The sequence below is a fragment of the Bubalus kerabau genome, chromosome 1 (assembly GCF_029407905.1).
Source record: "Bubalus kerabau isolate K-KA32 ecotype Philippines breed swamp buffalo chromosome 1, PCC_UOA_SB_1v2, whole genome shotgun sequence".
In the NCBI taxonomy this organism is placed as follows: domain Eukaryota; kingdom Metazoa; phylum Chordata; class Mammalia; order Artiodactyla; family Bovidae; genus Bubalus; species Bubalus kerabau.
In genome coordinates, this window is record NC_073624.1 from 218249682 (window position 1) to 218266649 (window position 16968).

Below are 16968 nucleotides of genomic sequence, written 5' to 3' on the forward strand. Positions count from 1 at the left end.
GGCATTTTTGCTGATCCAGAAGAGTTAAGAAATTGTGTCCCTAGTTACTTCTCAAGGAGGAGACAGAAGAGAAACCCAGAGCCTTTGTGTGTGTGTTGGAAAGTGGGGTAGGGGGAGAAGAGCAGTATCTGATAACATCACCACACATAAAGCAGGGATCTGAAGTGCTACAGCCTCAAGTTAAAAATAAATCCCTCAGTGACTTGAAGTCAGGGTTTAATCACCTAGGTATCCAGGGAAGCTCATTATCTTGAACTTGGTTTAAGATAGCCCCAAGCTAGAATGTCCATATACACCTGCAGACACATATACAAATCTCTCTGGAAAACAGTATCTTCATCCCAAGTCCTTCAAGTATAATTTTCTGCTCATGGTCAAAGATAACCTCATATAAAAGGAGGAAAAAACCGTAAGAACTAAAAGATACAACAGACAACAGAAACAGACTCAAAGACTTCAAATATAGTAATAATAATATATTTAGAGAAATAAAACACAAGTCAGAAAATATCTTTAGAGAACAGGATAGTGTAAAAAGTGGCATATTTGAAAAAGTATCAAATACTTATCATTTCTTAAATACAACTTAAGCATAAAAAAAATCATATTAAAAACACTTAAATAAAACCTCATATTCTCCTATGCCAGAGAGAAAAAAGTTTGATTTGCTAAGAAACTTTGGTCTCCTAATTCAGCATTTCTCTGTCATATGTAAAAAGCATTTGAATCCAGTATTAGAAACTAGATAAATACTTTACATAGGATTTAGTCAGGTCTCAGGTACCAAGGATGAAATTCCAGAAAACTCGAGTCCTAGGACTCCAAATAGCTGATTTCTTTGAATACATTTTCTTCCTTTATTGTACACGGTGCTATGTTTCCCTTCATGTGATTGGCTTAAAAAACAAGAAACATTCTTTTTTAGTCCTTTGACTGAAAAAATCATGCAAAGTGTCTGTTGTTCAGTCACTACGTTTTGTCCAACTCTTTGGAACCTCATGGACTATAGCACTCCAAGCTTCCCTGTCTTTCACTGTCTCTTGAAGTTTGCTCAAACTCATGTTCACTGAGTCAGTGATGCCATCCAAATATCTCATCCTCTGTCGTCCCTTCTCCTCCTGCCTTCAATCTTTCCCAGCATCAGCGTCTTTTCTAATTGAGTTGGCTCTTCACATCAGGTGGCCAAAGTATTGGAGCCTCAGCTTCAGTCCTTCCAATGAATATTCAGGGTTGATTTCCTTTAGGATTGACTGGTTTGATCTCCTTGCAGTCCAAGGGACCGTCTAGAGTCTTCTCCATTACCACAATTGGAAAGCATCAATCCTTTGGCCTTCTTTATGGTCCAACTCTCGCATCTGTACATGACTACTGGAAAAACGATAGTAAAGTGTCTACATACTGGTAAAAACTCCTTTCCGGGTTTCCCCTTAAAATATATATATATTAATATATATATTACATTTTTATAATTTTTAACCTATCTCTGGTATGTCTGGCAATACCACTGCAAATTAATGATGAGAAAATAAGACTTCAGGTTATGAAATCCCAATTCTACCTCTCCTACTACTATGTTCATTTGAAGCCTTAATTTCTTAATTTTTCCATCTATAAAATAAATAAAATGAAGCTTTATAATATTTTCAATGCTATTTCACATCAAAGCCAAGTTTTTATATTTATTGGAGAAAATAAAACAAAACTCAGGCTCATGTTTGAGGATCATTACCAGCACTTGCTTGAGACCTGACAAGTGATAAATTGTTGGCATCCTTACACTTCAGTAGAGGAGAAGCAGGAATTAAGCATATCATTGATAAAAGAAGTTGTAGGGTTCTCGGTCTATTTCCAAGATGAAAGTCACTTTTTGGGAAGGTCAAAGTATCCTAAGTTTTATAAGGGCACAGGAATGGCTAAGGAGATAACTGTCAAGACAAGCTGGTAAGGAGGAATCTCAAGGTTTAAATCTTGGAGGTGAACACTGGGCTCACTTTGGTTAAATAAACTGAAGTCCCACCATTTCCTAAACTATCTGTTCAGCTATTAAGTCTTGCCTTCAGGGGAATTTTCTACACCCGGTTGTATGCTAACAAAACTAAAGCCAGAAAGCACATACTATATGCAGTTAGGTATTTTTCCTAGACACATTAGTAACCATTAGTTGTCATGTATGTATGAAGAGATATAATATTTTCTAATGCTTTTCTTTATCCCCATAAAAGATTCACGCAATTTCGTATCGTTCTTGGAGATTTTAATTTTGCTGGCATTCAGCAAGCCAATCGTATCTTGGGACCCATTTACTTCATCACTTTCATCTTTTTCGTGTTCTTTGTCCTGCTGGTAAGAAAGATCGAATATACTCCCTTTTTTTGCTTATATTTTCCAGAATAAAAAATATAATTACTAATTTAGAAGAAATTACAGTATCACTGCTTAGTTGTCAGAACACTTACATTTATTAAGAATGGTGTAGATTTCTAGTAATCCAGCAAGTCTAAGTGATTTTAAGTTGTCCAATGGAGGATGTGACCATAATAGTTACCATCTGAGTGTTTACTGTATGCCAAGAGTTGCTAAATCTTTTACACATATAACTTGAATGTCCCAGGTCTCTCCAACCTGGGATATTTCACACCAGTAAGTATGAATCAGGTCATTCATATTCTGCCCATCACAACAGCTTTTGGCCCTTATGGCTGAAAGCTCACACCTCTGTCATTTTTATGAGTCCCGAGAATTTATAAGTCTCTCACATGCACTGGGGACAAACCTATTTGGCCTTCTTAATCAAGGAACTTGCTTTTCTACTCAAAGCACTGCTACTGTCCTCCATGACAACTTTTTTTTTTTGGTCATGCACAGCAGTTATACCCTGATGGTGGGCAGGAGTCCTCAAAGCAACAGATCTGGGCCACAGAGAAATGTGGAGAGGTGGGCTTGAGATTAAGAATACCCTCTCCACAATTCTGTGTTAATCTGCACACTGGTAGTAAAATTGTACATTTAAACAACTCTACAGAATTTTAAAGGAAAAAAAAACCCCTATGAACACATATTATTCTAAGTTTTATTCTGATATCTAACATTAATAAATTTCTATATATTAACCAGTTTATATGCACTATTTTGGAGAAGGCAATGGCACCCCACTCCAGTACTCTTGCCTGGAAAATCCCACAGACAGAGGAGCCTGGTAGGCTGCAGTCCATGGGGTCGCTAAGAGTTGGACACAACTGAGTGACTTCCCTTTCACTTTTCACTTTTATGCATTGGAGAAGGAAATGGCAACCCACTCCAGTGTTCTTGCCTGGAGAATCCCAGGGACGGGGGAGCCTGGTGGGCTGCCGTCTATGGGGTCGCACAGAGTCGGACACAACTGAAGCGACTCAGCAGCATGCACTATTTTACATTCTGTTTTTCCCATTTATCATAAACATACTTGCCCATATCCACACACTAAATATTTCCCATTCCACTAAATTTTTTTTATATATAGTCTGCATAGCCATCTCTCTCTTACTGAGCACATGTTACTTTTAAAATTTAAATCTAATTTTACAAATCCCAGCACTTGTCAAAGCCATTAACTTTTAAACTAAATTTTTACTGAAATACTTCATTTGACTATTTCTCCTCAGAACATGTTCTTGGCAATAATTAATGATACCTATTCTGAAGTGAAAGCTGACTATTCAATAGGCAGAAGGCCAGATTTTCAACTTGGTAAAATGATTAAAAAGGTATGTATGTCAAATTCTCCTAATCAGAATTCTGAGGCCAATCTTGTTTGGTTGATACCCCAAGTGGTAGTGCACGGAGGGGTTTTGGGTTTTTGCTTTGGTCTAGTGTTACTCATATTTGTACTGTTTCACTACCAGGAGAAATGTTCTCTGGCTTTAAAAATGTGACCAGAAAGTATTTCAGAGTTCAGTATATCAAAAAGCTATTGAGCACTAAATGCAAAGCGCTATTTTCTGTATGGAAATATCTTATCTGTTCTAGCCTCTTTCCTTGCCAGCCCAGTTTGAATCATGTCACTTCTCTGCTCAAAATTCTTCAAAGTTTCCCTGGGCTTGTCAAAATTAAGTTCAAATTCTTCATTCAAACATTCAAGGGCCTTCTGTAGTCTCAAAGTGTCAATATATCTTTATTCATTATCATTTAAGTATATAATTTTTACTTTCTATGCTTCCATTTACAGCACTGCATGCGCCAGCTAATATTTTGAGCACATGCTTGCTCTCATTGTGTCCTCTGGGCCTCTGTTCATGTCATTCCCTGACTCTGCAGGAATATTCCCTCTGCTCTCTCACTGACATTCTATTCTCCCTGTCAGAGAGGAATCTTCCTTTTCCTCTCAACATGTATTATGAATTGTAGCAGAGTCATGTGTATACCATTCTATCTCTGCGCATCCTCAGCTCTAACCATAGCATTTCACATACAAAAAGTCCTATTAGATGTGGGGTTTGGGGGCACTTAACAACTCTGTCCAAGAACTTATCTGTGAAAGTAATCTATTAATATGTTCCCCAATGAGATTCCCATGTGGCTCAGCTGGTAAAGAATCCACCTGCAATGCGGGAGACCTGGGTTCAATCCCTGGGTTGGGAAGATCCCCTGGAGAAGGGAAAGGCTACCCACTCTAGTATTCTGGCCTAGAGAATTCCATGGACTATAGTCCACGGGGTGGCAAAGAGTCAAACATGACTGAGCGACTTTCACTTCACTTCACTTCATTTCAGTAAGCTTAACTGTGGGGTTTTTATCTTTTATCTCTTGATTATGATGTTGGTTATGTGCACTAAAGTATTAATATCATCAATGCAATAAACAATAGTATTTTTAAAAGATTTTCCCCAAAATTCAAGTGTGATGCCAACTTTTTCACCAGAGGCAGAAACTGTAAGTAGTGACAAGGTGAAAGACAGATAACCATAGTATTTGCTCTACATTTCTTAGGGCAATAAGCCCCTAAAGGCAAGCATTCCCTCTTTCCTTTATCTTAGACAAAAATTAAAACTACAGAATATATTTCTTATGAACTTTTAAACTATTTTAAATTATGCCCAGAGTTACAACAACGCTCTCGAAAAACTCAAACTAAAAAAACCTGAAACAGATGAAGACAAGAAACGGTAAGATGACTTTTCTTCAATTTTTAACTTACCACTTTAAAGCTCTGTATTAGAAACTTACAGTGAGAGTAAGGTTTTGATTATCAAACAACCACCATTCGATGTGCTGATTCTAAATAAGTTGTTAAGACATCAGTAGCACCTCATAATTTCTGAGTGTCATGAAACTCTAAACTAATTTAAAATATAAGGCATGCCATGCCACTGAGAAAGCTTTAACAGATAGCAACAGGATTTAACAGCTTTAATAGGAAAGTAGTGTTCCTCTTAAAAAGGTAAGAAATTATTTTAGTACATGCACATTAATACATGTTTTTAGCTAATCAAGTAAACAAATTTTTACACAAAATATTTAAGAATATACTTACATTTATTGCATCATTTTGGTGTCAAAATGCTTCCCAAATACAGATCTCTGGAAGTGGGACATAATATAAACAAGTTTTTACAGCTAGAGATATGATACTCTAGAGAACTTATTAATGACAACACTGTGTGAATAATTAGTGTTATCAGAAAGAACAGAAATGTAATTCACCCTTAATATAGATCTGGTAGTATTTTATACTGTCATTTTCCTTTTTACTATCATATGCCTCTGTTTTTTATTTTATATTCTCAGTATGGAAAACAAAGATTTGGCCGAAAAAGCCAGAAGAGAAGGTTTTGATGAAAAAGTAAGATTTTAATTTTCTCATAAAGAAGTGATAGCTTTATTAGAAAAAGTTCTTATTAAGAACTGAATGATTTGCTTTCTTCAGAGCAGTAGTTGCTACCTCCCGATTTTTCCCAGGATCTAGATCCTTTTTTATTTAGGACAAATTGTTTGGATTCCAGATATTCCTTCTCCCTTATTGGTGCTCTTTGCCAGATACCCTCATCCTATAGCTGTACCCTTCACTGTGGGATTAGCACACAGAGTTTAGTAAGTATATTCTATTGAGATGATTATGTAATCATTCTCTTATAATCATTAATGTGATGAATCACTTCAATGATTTTTCCTGTATTTCAAAGTTGTAACATATCTATTCAACAAATGACTAAACATATGTTTACTAAATAATTATCAAGCAAATCGTCACATACCACTACCACCCAAGTGAAAAAATAGAACACTGCTCTACTTCTGGATGCTTCCCACTCTCCAATATACTGAGAAAGAGAACAGCAAGATTGAGAGATTAGAATAAGTATGTACACTGCTAGAGTGAGGGTTCTCATTATCAGACAATGGAATTGGACAAATGGAAAGGTTGAAGGTTAAAATGAATGTTGTCTTGGATTAGAATCGCAGGAGTGTCTGTGTGTGAGAAAGCTAGAGTGACATCCTAGTAGTAGTGACACAAGTGTCCAGACCTTGGGTTTCCAAATACCATGCTCCTCTAAAAGGAACCAGTGCTCCTTGGAAATACAGTTAATTCCAGGACTGGAAAGTACAGGTGCTTTATACTATACACTCCACATTTCATAAAAGGACACAAAAAGTCAACGTGAATGGGGCTCCTACTGGCCAACTCTGGGACTATTTAAGCACTGTAATGAATAAAAGAGGATTCCATGAGTCCACACTGATCTAAATATTTACATGAATAAAAGTCTGAGGAAGAACAGTACATTTCAGTACCTCTCCACAAAATACTTAGTACCAAAAGAAAAGGAATAATGTTAGGGTAGAGAGGTCTGGAATCGGTACCATTAACAGTACCAGAACTAAACTAAAAATCATATGCCACCTGATAGAACACTGAGAGAAAACACAATCTCTTCTGCAAAATTTTCAGAGATGCATAACATGACAAAACACTACACAAAAGAAACTGAGGGACATTTCTACAAAATACTGGCCTATCTTCTTCAAAAGTGTCAAGGTCATGAAAGTCAAGGTAAAGCTGAGGATCTACACCAGACTGAGATTAAAAAATAGGTAAACACAGTGCATAATCCTGGACTGGATCCTTTTACTATAAAGGGCATCACTGGCACAACTGGGGAGTTTGAATGGGGAACTGAGGATTTAGATGGTAATAATCCATCACTAGTAATTTTCTGACTCTGATGATTATACTGTGTGCATAAAGGAGAATGTCCTTATATGAGGAAAATACACACTCAAGTATTCCGAGATAATAAGGCATTTGTGTTGGCAACGTTAAATACTTCAAAGGATAAAAAGTATTTGTGTTGTTCTTACAACTTTTCTGTAAGTTTGAGATTCTTTTAAAAAACAAAACTATAATTCAGCAAGCCATTTCGGAAATAAAAGACAACATAAACTTTTAAAAGACATCTACTGTGTACCTGGAAAAAATTACCTAAAATGAACATGAGACTTGTCCAAGTAAAACTTAGATTTACTTAGAAATCTAAGAAAATTAGATTAGCACATCATTCAGCACCAAAAATCAACAAAACACCTACAATATATGCAAGGAAAGAAAATGTAAGCCAAGATTTATTTATATCCAGCAAAGCTGTGCTTCAAGTAGAAAGGCTTAAACAGTTTTGAAATGTAAAAACTTGGGGAATACCACTGTATTCCTGAGGATTCTATGTGAGGATCATCTTCAGCCAAACAAGAGATGATTGCGATATTTTAGAAAAAGAAGGGAGAAGATACAACACAGAAAAAGCTGACTACTTATTTCATATGTAGTAGCTAAAACGTTGAAGAATTATCATTTAGAGTTAATAACCAAAAAGAAGAAGCTTTACATATTTAAGAGTATAGTAGTAAATACGATATTGTTTTATTAATTTTAAAACATTTTTCCATATTTTAATATCTTTGAAATTAAGATGTACCTTATAATTGATAACGTGCCATATTTTAGCTGGTGACAATATTTTTCCTAAATAGCACATAGAATGGTGTAATGGGTTTTACGATAGACTCCATCTCTTAGATACAACAAAATATGGTAATATGATTAAATATATCTGGGAAGTAGAGAGGAAAGAAATGAAGAGGAAGAAATTACAACCCAATTTTTGTTGAACTTCTTTGGTTCTTGTGGAGGGAACCAAAACAAGAAAGGGATGACCTAGGATGTATGAAAAGATACATGACCACAAAAACAAAAATACATACATTCCTAAAAGGAAGCAGTACCAAAACTGAAGATATATCACATGGTAAGACTTTAAATATACCTTAAAACAATATAACTGTGACCAGATATATCTGATATATCAGTAAAGACAAATAAGCTTAATTTACTTACTCTCAGAAGATATATCTAGTTTTTCAAAAATCCACTCATGAAAATAGATACTTTGGGCCATAGAGAAAACCTCAATAAACTGAAAATAATATTTATCAAAACTAAGCCCAAAAGAGAGTTTTAAATCCATTCTATAGAAGAAATAAAGTCATCAAAGAACTACTTCTAAAGTAACTCAGGCCCAGATGGTTTCACAAGGGAATTTTACCAAATTTTTAAGGAATAAATAATTTCAAGCTATTTGATTTATTCCAGAGCAAAGAGAAAACTGAAAACTTCTCAACTATTTTTATAAAGCAACTATATAATGATTCTAAGAACTGGTAAAGGTTGTATTCTTCAAAAAACAAAACAGAAAAAGAAAATATCACATATATCATAAAGCAAAAATCCTAGATAAAGTATTAGCAAACAGAATCCAACAGAATACAATATGACTCAGATAGGGTTTATTCTAAGAATGTAAAGATGATTTAAAACTATATAATCAACTAAGTAACATAATTCATTCTATTTATAAATCAAAACAGGAAAATCACATTATTATTTTCCATAGATGCTGGGTATTTGATAAGATTCAACATCAATTTTGAGGGGGAAAACAAAACAGGAATCAACGGACTCTTACTTGACATGATAAAAACAAATTTACCTCACCCCAAAGCTAGCACCTTACCTAACAGGGCAACACTGGACATGTCAAGGACAAGACAAAGATGTATTAGAATGATCAGTCAAAAGAATTAAGCAGGAGAATTACATGAGGAGTATAAGAGTTGAAAAGGAAAAAGTAAAAACTACCTCTGTTTGAGATATGATTCTCTTTTTCAGGTATACAATGAACTGAAAAATTATGACAAAAACATTAAGTAGTAGGAAAAAATAATTTACATAAATACAGTCGTCATGTCATATATGCCAACATCAACCAGTTCATTAAATAATAGAAGAATCTATAAGAGCAACAAAATAAAAATGCCCAGGGATTAATTTTTAAACATTTAAAACCAAGATAAGGAAAAATTGAAAACATTCTTTAAAAACAAAAAACACCTGGCCAAATGACATACTACATGTATGAGTGAGGACCTAGTCAGGAAAATGGAAATGATACTATGTATTTCAAACAGAGAAAATTACAGAGAATTGGTTACTCAGGTACTGGAAGATAGAAACAGTAAAAACACTGAAGCAACTCACAAATAATAACTGTAGAAGGATACTACCACTCCCAGGGCTAAAGTTACAAAAGGTGGGTTTATCAGAACCTAAGACACTTAAGAAGGGGCCTGGAGCTGTTGCTCAGGCCTCTGGGGTCACCTCCATCCCACCTCTACTGCTCCTGATACTTCTTATGGAGTGTGATGAATCTAATTCTGGGGAAGCCAAAAGAAGCTGGACCATTGCAGCCTGGAGCCAAACACTGCTGGAGATAACTATCACGTGCAGAAGCAATGCTGATAGAGAGAAAACAAGAACCTTCTCCCTGCCATCATCCAATAAGGCAGAACCTAATAAATCTGGTAGCAAGAGAGTCTGGGGAATGAGGTTTGCAAAGCATGAGACCCAGCATCAAAGCATATAAAAGAGCATATGTAAGAGTATAAGAGGGCAAATTTTCAGTTGAGAGATATTAGATGAATGGTCAGCCCAATTCACCCCTTCGGCAATTTAGTACACACTTGAACTTCCATAAAATGACAATATTTCTAGTTTCCATCTAATAAGACGGAACTATCCTATATACCAATGAAAGCACTCTTATTTTTTCCCCAGAAGGGGAGAAGCAAAGTACCAAGAGTAACTGTGGCCATCTCTGGATGACATTAAGATCTTTTCAACTCGGATCACAATTCCTTAAGAACTCAATGTGTAAACTAAACGAGTTTATTTTTAGACATGAAAGTATTAAGAGGCACTGCTCAAAGAATTCCCTGGCTTCCAAACACAGCCCTCTCTGAGCTCATTTTGTAGCAACACCAATTTCTCCTTGGTAACTGGGATGAGTCACCTCAGTGACTTCTTTGCCTGCTCATTCAGTAGCCTGAGGAATCCCAAATAGCCTGAGGAATCCCAAATAGCCAGGTGGTGATCTAAAACTCAAGTCAACTGTGTCCCTTGGTGGAGGTACACTATCTACAAGGGTCTGTTTCTTTAGACCTTCTCAGTTACCAACCAGTCATCAGTTAGGGTCCAGTCCGAAAAACAGAAACATGTTATGTAGTTCAAAAAGGGGAGTTACATCACAGAATTCATTTCTGAGCATGAAAGAACGGCAAGAACCACTGTGGAATGCCCAATTAATCCACAAACAATTCTAAGCAGTTATCACCTACAGGAAGAGGTGGAGTGACTAGAACCTAGGAGCTTGTGCAAATGCTCCCACCTAGTTGCTGCTCTATGAGGAAATGTATTATTTATCTATGAATGTCAAGGAAAGCTTCATAGAAAACTGATGGTTGAGATGGGTTTTTTGAAGGATTTGAAGGATGTATATTTCACCAGGAAGCGGAATGGGAATAAGCCAATATTCATAATTTTAAAAACCCCTAACCCTGCTAAACAGTTTTAACACCAAGTTCTCTTGGTGACTCTGCTTATGCATAAACCTCAAAAGCAGGCAGGGCAAAAAGCCAGAGCAGCTCAAAAATCACAGCCCTGGAGAGTAAAGTTTAAGATTCTCAACCCTGTGATGCTTATGTGCCATAGGCCTGAAATAAGAGAAAAATATAAAGGTTGCAGCACATGCTTTTCCTCTAACTTTACAGGAGATTCAAAGTGCAGAGCAGATGAAAAAATGGAAAGAGAGGCTTGAGAAAAAATATTATTCTACAGAAATTCAAGATGACTACCAGACTGTCACTCAACAAGAATTCCGAGAGTAAGCATTTGTTCTAACCAGAGTACTATGGAATATCATGATATGAGGACTGGGAACATCCCATAATTTTCCTGAACCCAGAATCTTATTCTTTTAAGATGCCACATTTTTCCCCAGTTTTACCCAATTTTAAAGTAACATAGAAAGCATAAGACTCCATTTATTTAAAAGGAAGGTGAAAGTAAGACCAATTGCTTTTGTCCTTACATGTCTAAATAACAGGAAATGCCATTTATACTTGGCATGCATAGTAAATACTGTGCTCCACACAGCTTTGGAATATTAGATCTGTAACTGGCCATACTAGGCATGTTTTGGGACCTTAAAATACTATCCTCCCAAAGTATTTCACAATAGGCGCTAATAACCTACTGTCTCCTTAGGTACAAAAATGTTACTGACTCATTCTCTATCTACTTCTAAATTATCCTCTAGCCTCTTTTTATATGCTGTGGAGCTGGAGAAAGAATTACACTATGTCAGTTTAAAACTAAACCGAGTGATGAGGAAGGTTTCAGCTCTACAATACTGAAAAAAAGTGGAGGTGAGAATCTGTGATACAATCATGGCGCATTTCTAACAATTTATTTCTGAACTGAGTTAGTTCCTAAATTTGTCCCCATTTCGGGTACATTTTAAAAGCACAAAACCAGCCACCATCAAACTATCATCAGGGTCAATGATAATCATCAAATTATTTCTAGGAATGGGACACAATATACAATCTATGCACATTACAACATGCCTCCACAATACATACACACAGATACAGGTAAAGACTTTTATAATGAGATTTATTATTAAATTCTAGGAATGAAAATGCAAAGTATAAAATAATATTGCTTTTAGTTCTTGGGGCAGGTCTCTAAGTAAATGGTTTAGTAAGTAAAGACACTTTTCACAGTGTTACACAGAGTATAAGAACTGCTGGTATTCTCATCACACACCATGTTCTAACTTCATGGGCCAATAAACGTTTAGAATCCTAGAAAACCAATATATAAGACCCCAGGTAAAATAATCTCACCTCCATTCTTCCTAGCTGGAAGTCTCCTGGAAAAAGGCAAAGTGCAGAACAAACATCCCAACCACCTACAGAAATTTCAATAATATCTTCAAATGACAAATTCATCTAGACAGTCTAAAGTAACACATTTGAAATTTCCCAAAAGTGCTTCCTCAATTACTTTATAAAGCAAAATATCCTTGAAAAAGAAAATAAAGAGCAAAGCAGGAGCTTTAGGGTTATAAAAATGCAAGTTATGTTTGGAAAGTATAAATAAGGGTGCTGCAAAAGCCCTGTTTGGATGGTTGGGAAACTGTGAATGGCTGGCATTTGGGAAACTGCAAGGAAACTTTTCTAATAGAGGTTACCTAAGCCCTCCTAGAAGAGCCACATGTTCTCTTAACCTAAGCAACATTATTTGACCATAGACTCCCACGTTGTGCTCAACAGTCCCTGGACTGTGAAACTCAAAGGAATTAAATATACTCACCTTCCTCAAACCAAGCTCTTCTCTTAAACACTGTATTTCAAATTTTCTTAATAAGATAACTGACTGCAACAAGAAATGAAGACTATCCTCTCTGCATCTTCTCCCTAGATTTCCAAAGAGAATCAACAACATGGCTCTTCTTTGTTCTACCACTCCCTAGAGCTATAGTCAGTCACGTGGTTTAGCAACCCTGCAGTCTCTCCACATGGTCTCTGGTTGGGGTCATTCAAACAGAGCCTAAGAACATTAAGGCAAGGGAATATTTGAGGTTTCTATTTTTTCTTTTTTAACATCTAGTGAAAAAAACAAAAAACATTTACAGAGACTTAGAACATTAAAGTTCTTTTATTACAAAAGTCTATACAATGAGGTGCCAGACACAGCAATGCAATGATACTTACAGTCATATATATCTATATATTATTTGTATATAGATATACAGTTTTTACTTGTACCAAAGTAAAATTATCACAAACCGCCTAATTCTACCACTTACTGCTGAACTATAACACACAGTACTGTCACATAGCATGCGTGCTGCTATGCTACTTTTTATCTATTCTACTCACAGCCAAACACTAACAGTGAATAACCAACATCATGAAGCAGCTGTTAATTCTAAAATGAAACCAGTCAGGCCAATGACTTATAAAAATATGGTACTAATATAGATTTAGCATTATAAAGAAGGAATATATTATTTAAAACATTTAAATAGTGCATATGGACATTTTTGCATGTGGTATATAAAATAAAACATTCATATAAAACAATACACAGTGTACATTAAATAAGATGTTTGGATATACTCCTGTCTGGAGACTAAAAGACATTAATTAAATGCACACTGCATGATGAATTCAAAATCAAAGTGATAACATCTTTTGGTATTTTCAATTTCACGATTCTAGGTGTACATTATGAATAACCAAGCTATATCAAAAGGAAACCACATGAAAAGGGCTGGATTTAGTGCTTTATTCCCCAACGTGTTCACTACCAAGGAACATTCCCTCCCCCCAAAAAAGGCATTGCACACACAGGTGAAATGTGAAGTACTAGAAATGCTACTTATTATCAAGCTACTTCATGTGCTATGTAATAGTGCCAGGAGTCTGAGGTTCATGCTTCCCTCACCTTATTAAAGGATGTTGCAAAAGTCTGTGTTTGTATGAAACAAATTATGAATATTAGCTAGTTAAGAAAACCATGCATGAGTCACTGCATGCAAAACATGGGCACAAAGTGAGACACACATCAATCCAAAAAAGCACCAGGAAAAAAATTAACACTTAGATCAAGCCTGATCAGAATATGCTGTTAATGACTATTACATTGTTAGCACAAATAAAGTCACTGTTCTGTGAAATTAATTAGAGAATTATATCAGGGAAGAACCTGAAGAAAAGCCATGCAAACCCAAAGAAAAAAAGATATGCTTAGAGTGTATGACAAGGGGCATACCACAATAATCACATAGCCAGGTGCTTTAAACAGCATGTGACTGAGCAAATCCCTTTAGAGGATGTTTTATTTATGGATTTTGCTAATTTAAAAAAAAAAAGATGCACCCCTCCCCACAAAGATACAAGAAAAAATGCAGTGGTATAGCCCTTGTTAAGAATAGATTCACTTCAGGCATAATGATTCTTTTGCCAATTTAAGCCCATTTGATTGAACACACAAATCTGAGCACCATCAGTTCCTACATGCTGACATGGCTATTTTCTCACATTATCTGGAGGTGGGTAGGGGGAAAAAAATGCAGGATCTAATCCAGACAAATCACATCATCACCAACTGATAAACTGCAACTGAGGAAACAAAGAATAACTTAAGTCCCAAAGGCAGCATGTGATATAATTCAGTTCTGTGTGTGATGTGTGGTGTGTATTTTCACTAAACTAATAAGCAAGGTCACTTTTTGGTCTAGCCATTGTTATCTTCATCCAGGAGCTGCGTGACCACTGAACTGCAAAATTTTGCTAACATACTATGGATGAGAAAGCGTCACTTTGGGCATTTAACAGAAATATGTTCCATTGTAGGACTTGAAATTTCAGTTGATTTTGGTTTTTTAAGAAAACATAGAACATAGTTGCATATGTGCACATTTATAGGCTTTTCTTTCAAATTTTCAGTCATTCTGTAAGAAAAAGGCAACCGAAGAAGAATTCAATGTGAAGATTTTCCTCTCAATTTTCTTGAGTAATGAGAAACAAAATAATAAAGTTGGTAATAACAAAAAGCTTCTATCTTCAAAGTTCTTAAAGTTGAAAAGATAAAATATTAGTCTTTTAATAACACGATGTATCTGCAGTACAAAACAATGAAGAAAAGTGGATGTTTGCTAAAGGTAGAGAGGACAGTCTGTGGTTAATATGGAACATCGCACTCCCTAGGTAAGGTCTACTTACCCTCCCATCATTTCTCTAGTGGCACCACCAGCAAGTATAAAATGAAACTCTCTTGAGTGCCTGACAGAATGAACTTAAGAACCAGCCAAGTACACACGATGATAGCTTCAGGGAATACAACTGATTTTATGATGTTTTCAAGGACCATATTTTATATGGATTTTGAAGAATCTTGTTTGCTGATAAGAACTTCAAGAAGCCTAAGCTTGGCTTTAATTTTCTTGTATTCCCTGTACTCCTCAAGCACTGGAACACGATCCTCTTTCTGGGCATTCCTAGGGGAGAAAATAAAACTTAGAGATCATCTGGAAAATAAAATCCCAGAAGCTGTCATAATGTGAGACAGAATATTACCCAATATAAGCTCAAATAAAAAACTGCTCTGCAAGAAAAAAAGATTATTGGACTATTTCCCTTCAACCCAACAGAATATTCCTAAAACACTTCGAATTCTGATCATTGATACTGATAATATCCATTAATGTGTTTGGATATAATGTGTTGACACATTAATGGATATTATCAGTATCAATGATAATTGGAGGTTATAACAGATAATCAAATATTTTAATAAGACATGCATTGCTAGACTCTGTCAGGTCTGTAAGTGTATTATAAGTTCTAGAGAATTACAGTGTGTCATTTCTGGCTTCAGTGAATTAAGATGTAAAACATCTTACTGGTCGCAAAAAAGTCGTCTTTCTCACTTTATATTAGGGATCCAATGCAATTCAGTTTAATAATCAGGTAAAACATTGAACTATACTAATTATAAGCAAAGGTTTTTTTCCCAGTAAGACAAACAATTAGAAAGCACTTGGAAAATGCACTTGAGATTTTTTTTTAACCATATATGCCACCCTATACAGAAGACTCTCAAATACAATAGTTTCCTCTTATTCATGGGGATACATTCCAAGACCCCAGTGGATGTGTGAAACCAAATCCTATATATACTTTACATTCATACCTATAATAAACTTTAATTTATAAATTAAGACACAGTAAGAGATTAACAATAACTAATAATAAAACAGAATAACTATAACAATACACTCTAATAAAAGTTATGTGAATGTGGTCTCTCTCAAACATCTTATTGTACAAATTTAATGCCTTTTTCATATTATTAATAACTAAACATTTATCATGCATTGGGCCATAACTTTTACAGTCTGAGGTATGATAGCAAAATAGTACGAATTTCTTTTTCCTTCTTCACAATTTCATGGATAGATGTTCTTACTATAGTTCTTAGCAACCTCAGCATATGATTTTTTTTTTTTCCTTGACTGAGTTAAGAATTTTCTTTTTCTTTCCGTCTCTTCACCCCTCTTTTCACTTTTCTTTCCCTCTTTTCACCCCTCTTTTCACTTGAAGTACTCTATGGCTTCTCTTTGGCATATCCGAATTGCTAACACATCTACTCTTGTGCTTTAGGACACATTAAGTTAAATAAGGATTAATTGAATACAAGAACTGAGATACTGTGATGGCTAATCTGATAAACGAGATGGATACTGAGTGACTAAGGGGCAGGATATGCTGATCAAAAGGATGATTCACGTCTTGGGTGGGCCAGCACAAGATTTCATCACACTATTCAAAACAGTTCATGATTTACACTTTATGAATTGTTTATTTCTAGAACATTCCATTTAATAGTTCTGGACCACAGTTAATCATGGTGTAACTGAAACAGACATAAAACTGATGCGGGAGAACTACTATAGAGTTAATGGCTTGGTAAGATCATCTGGTAACATGGAAAAACTCTTCTGAGCCCTGAGATAAACTGTCTCTTCTGAG

At 35.5% G+C, this 16968-nt stretch overlaps 2 protein-coding genes across 9 annotated transcripts in view; one reads left to right on the top strand and one right to left on the bottom strand.

Moving 5' to 3' along the window:
• Positions 1–11778, top strand: part of PKD2L2 (polycystin 2 like 2, transient receptor potential cation channel) — a 42157-nt gene extending 30379 nt beyond the window's left edge. Inside the window, exons 9-14 of the mRNA XM_055554687.1 lie at positions 2223–2343; positions 3642–3743; positions 5077–5141; positions 5764–5818; positions 11134–11246; positions 11682–11778. Of these exons, the coding sequence (XP_055410662.1) occupies positions 2223–2343; positions 3642–3743; positions 5077–5141; positions 5764–5818; positions 11134–11246; positions 11682–11778 (553 nt within the window). The remainder of the gene's footprint in view (positions 1–2222; positions 2344–3641; positions 3744–5076; positions 5142–5763; positions 5819–11133; positions 11247–11681) is intronic.
• A 1290-nt stretch (positions 11779–13068) lies between these two features.
• The window catches only part of FAM13B (family with sequence similarity 13 member B), a 95395-nt gene continuing 91495 nt past the window's right edge, over positions 13069–16968 (bottom strand). For all 8 annotated transcript variants that reach the window (XM_055554638.1, XM_055554649.1, XM_055554664.1 and 5 more), the window contains one exon: positions 13069–15434. In XM_055554638.1, the coding sequence (XP_055410613.1) occupies positions 15311–15434 (124 nt within the window). In that variant the 3' untranslated portion in view covers positions 13069–15310. The remainder of the gene's footprint in view (positions 15435–16968) is intronic.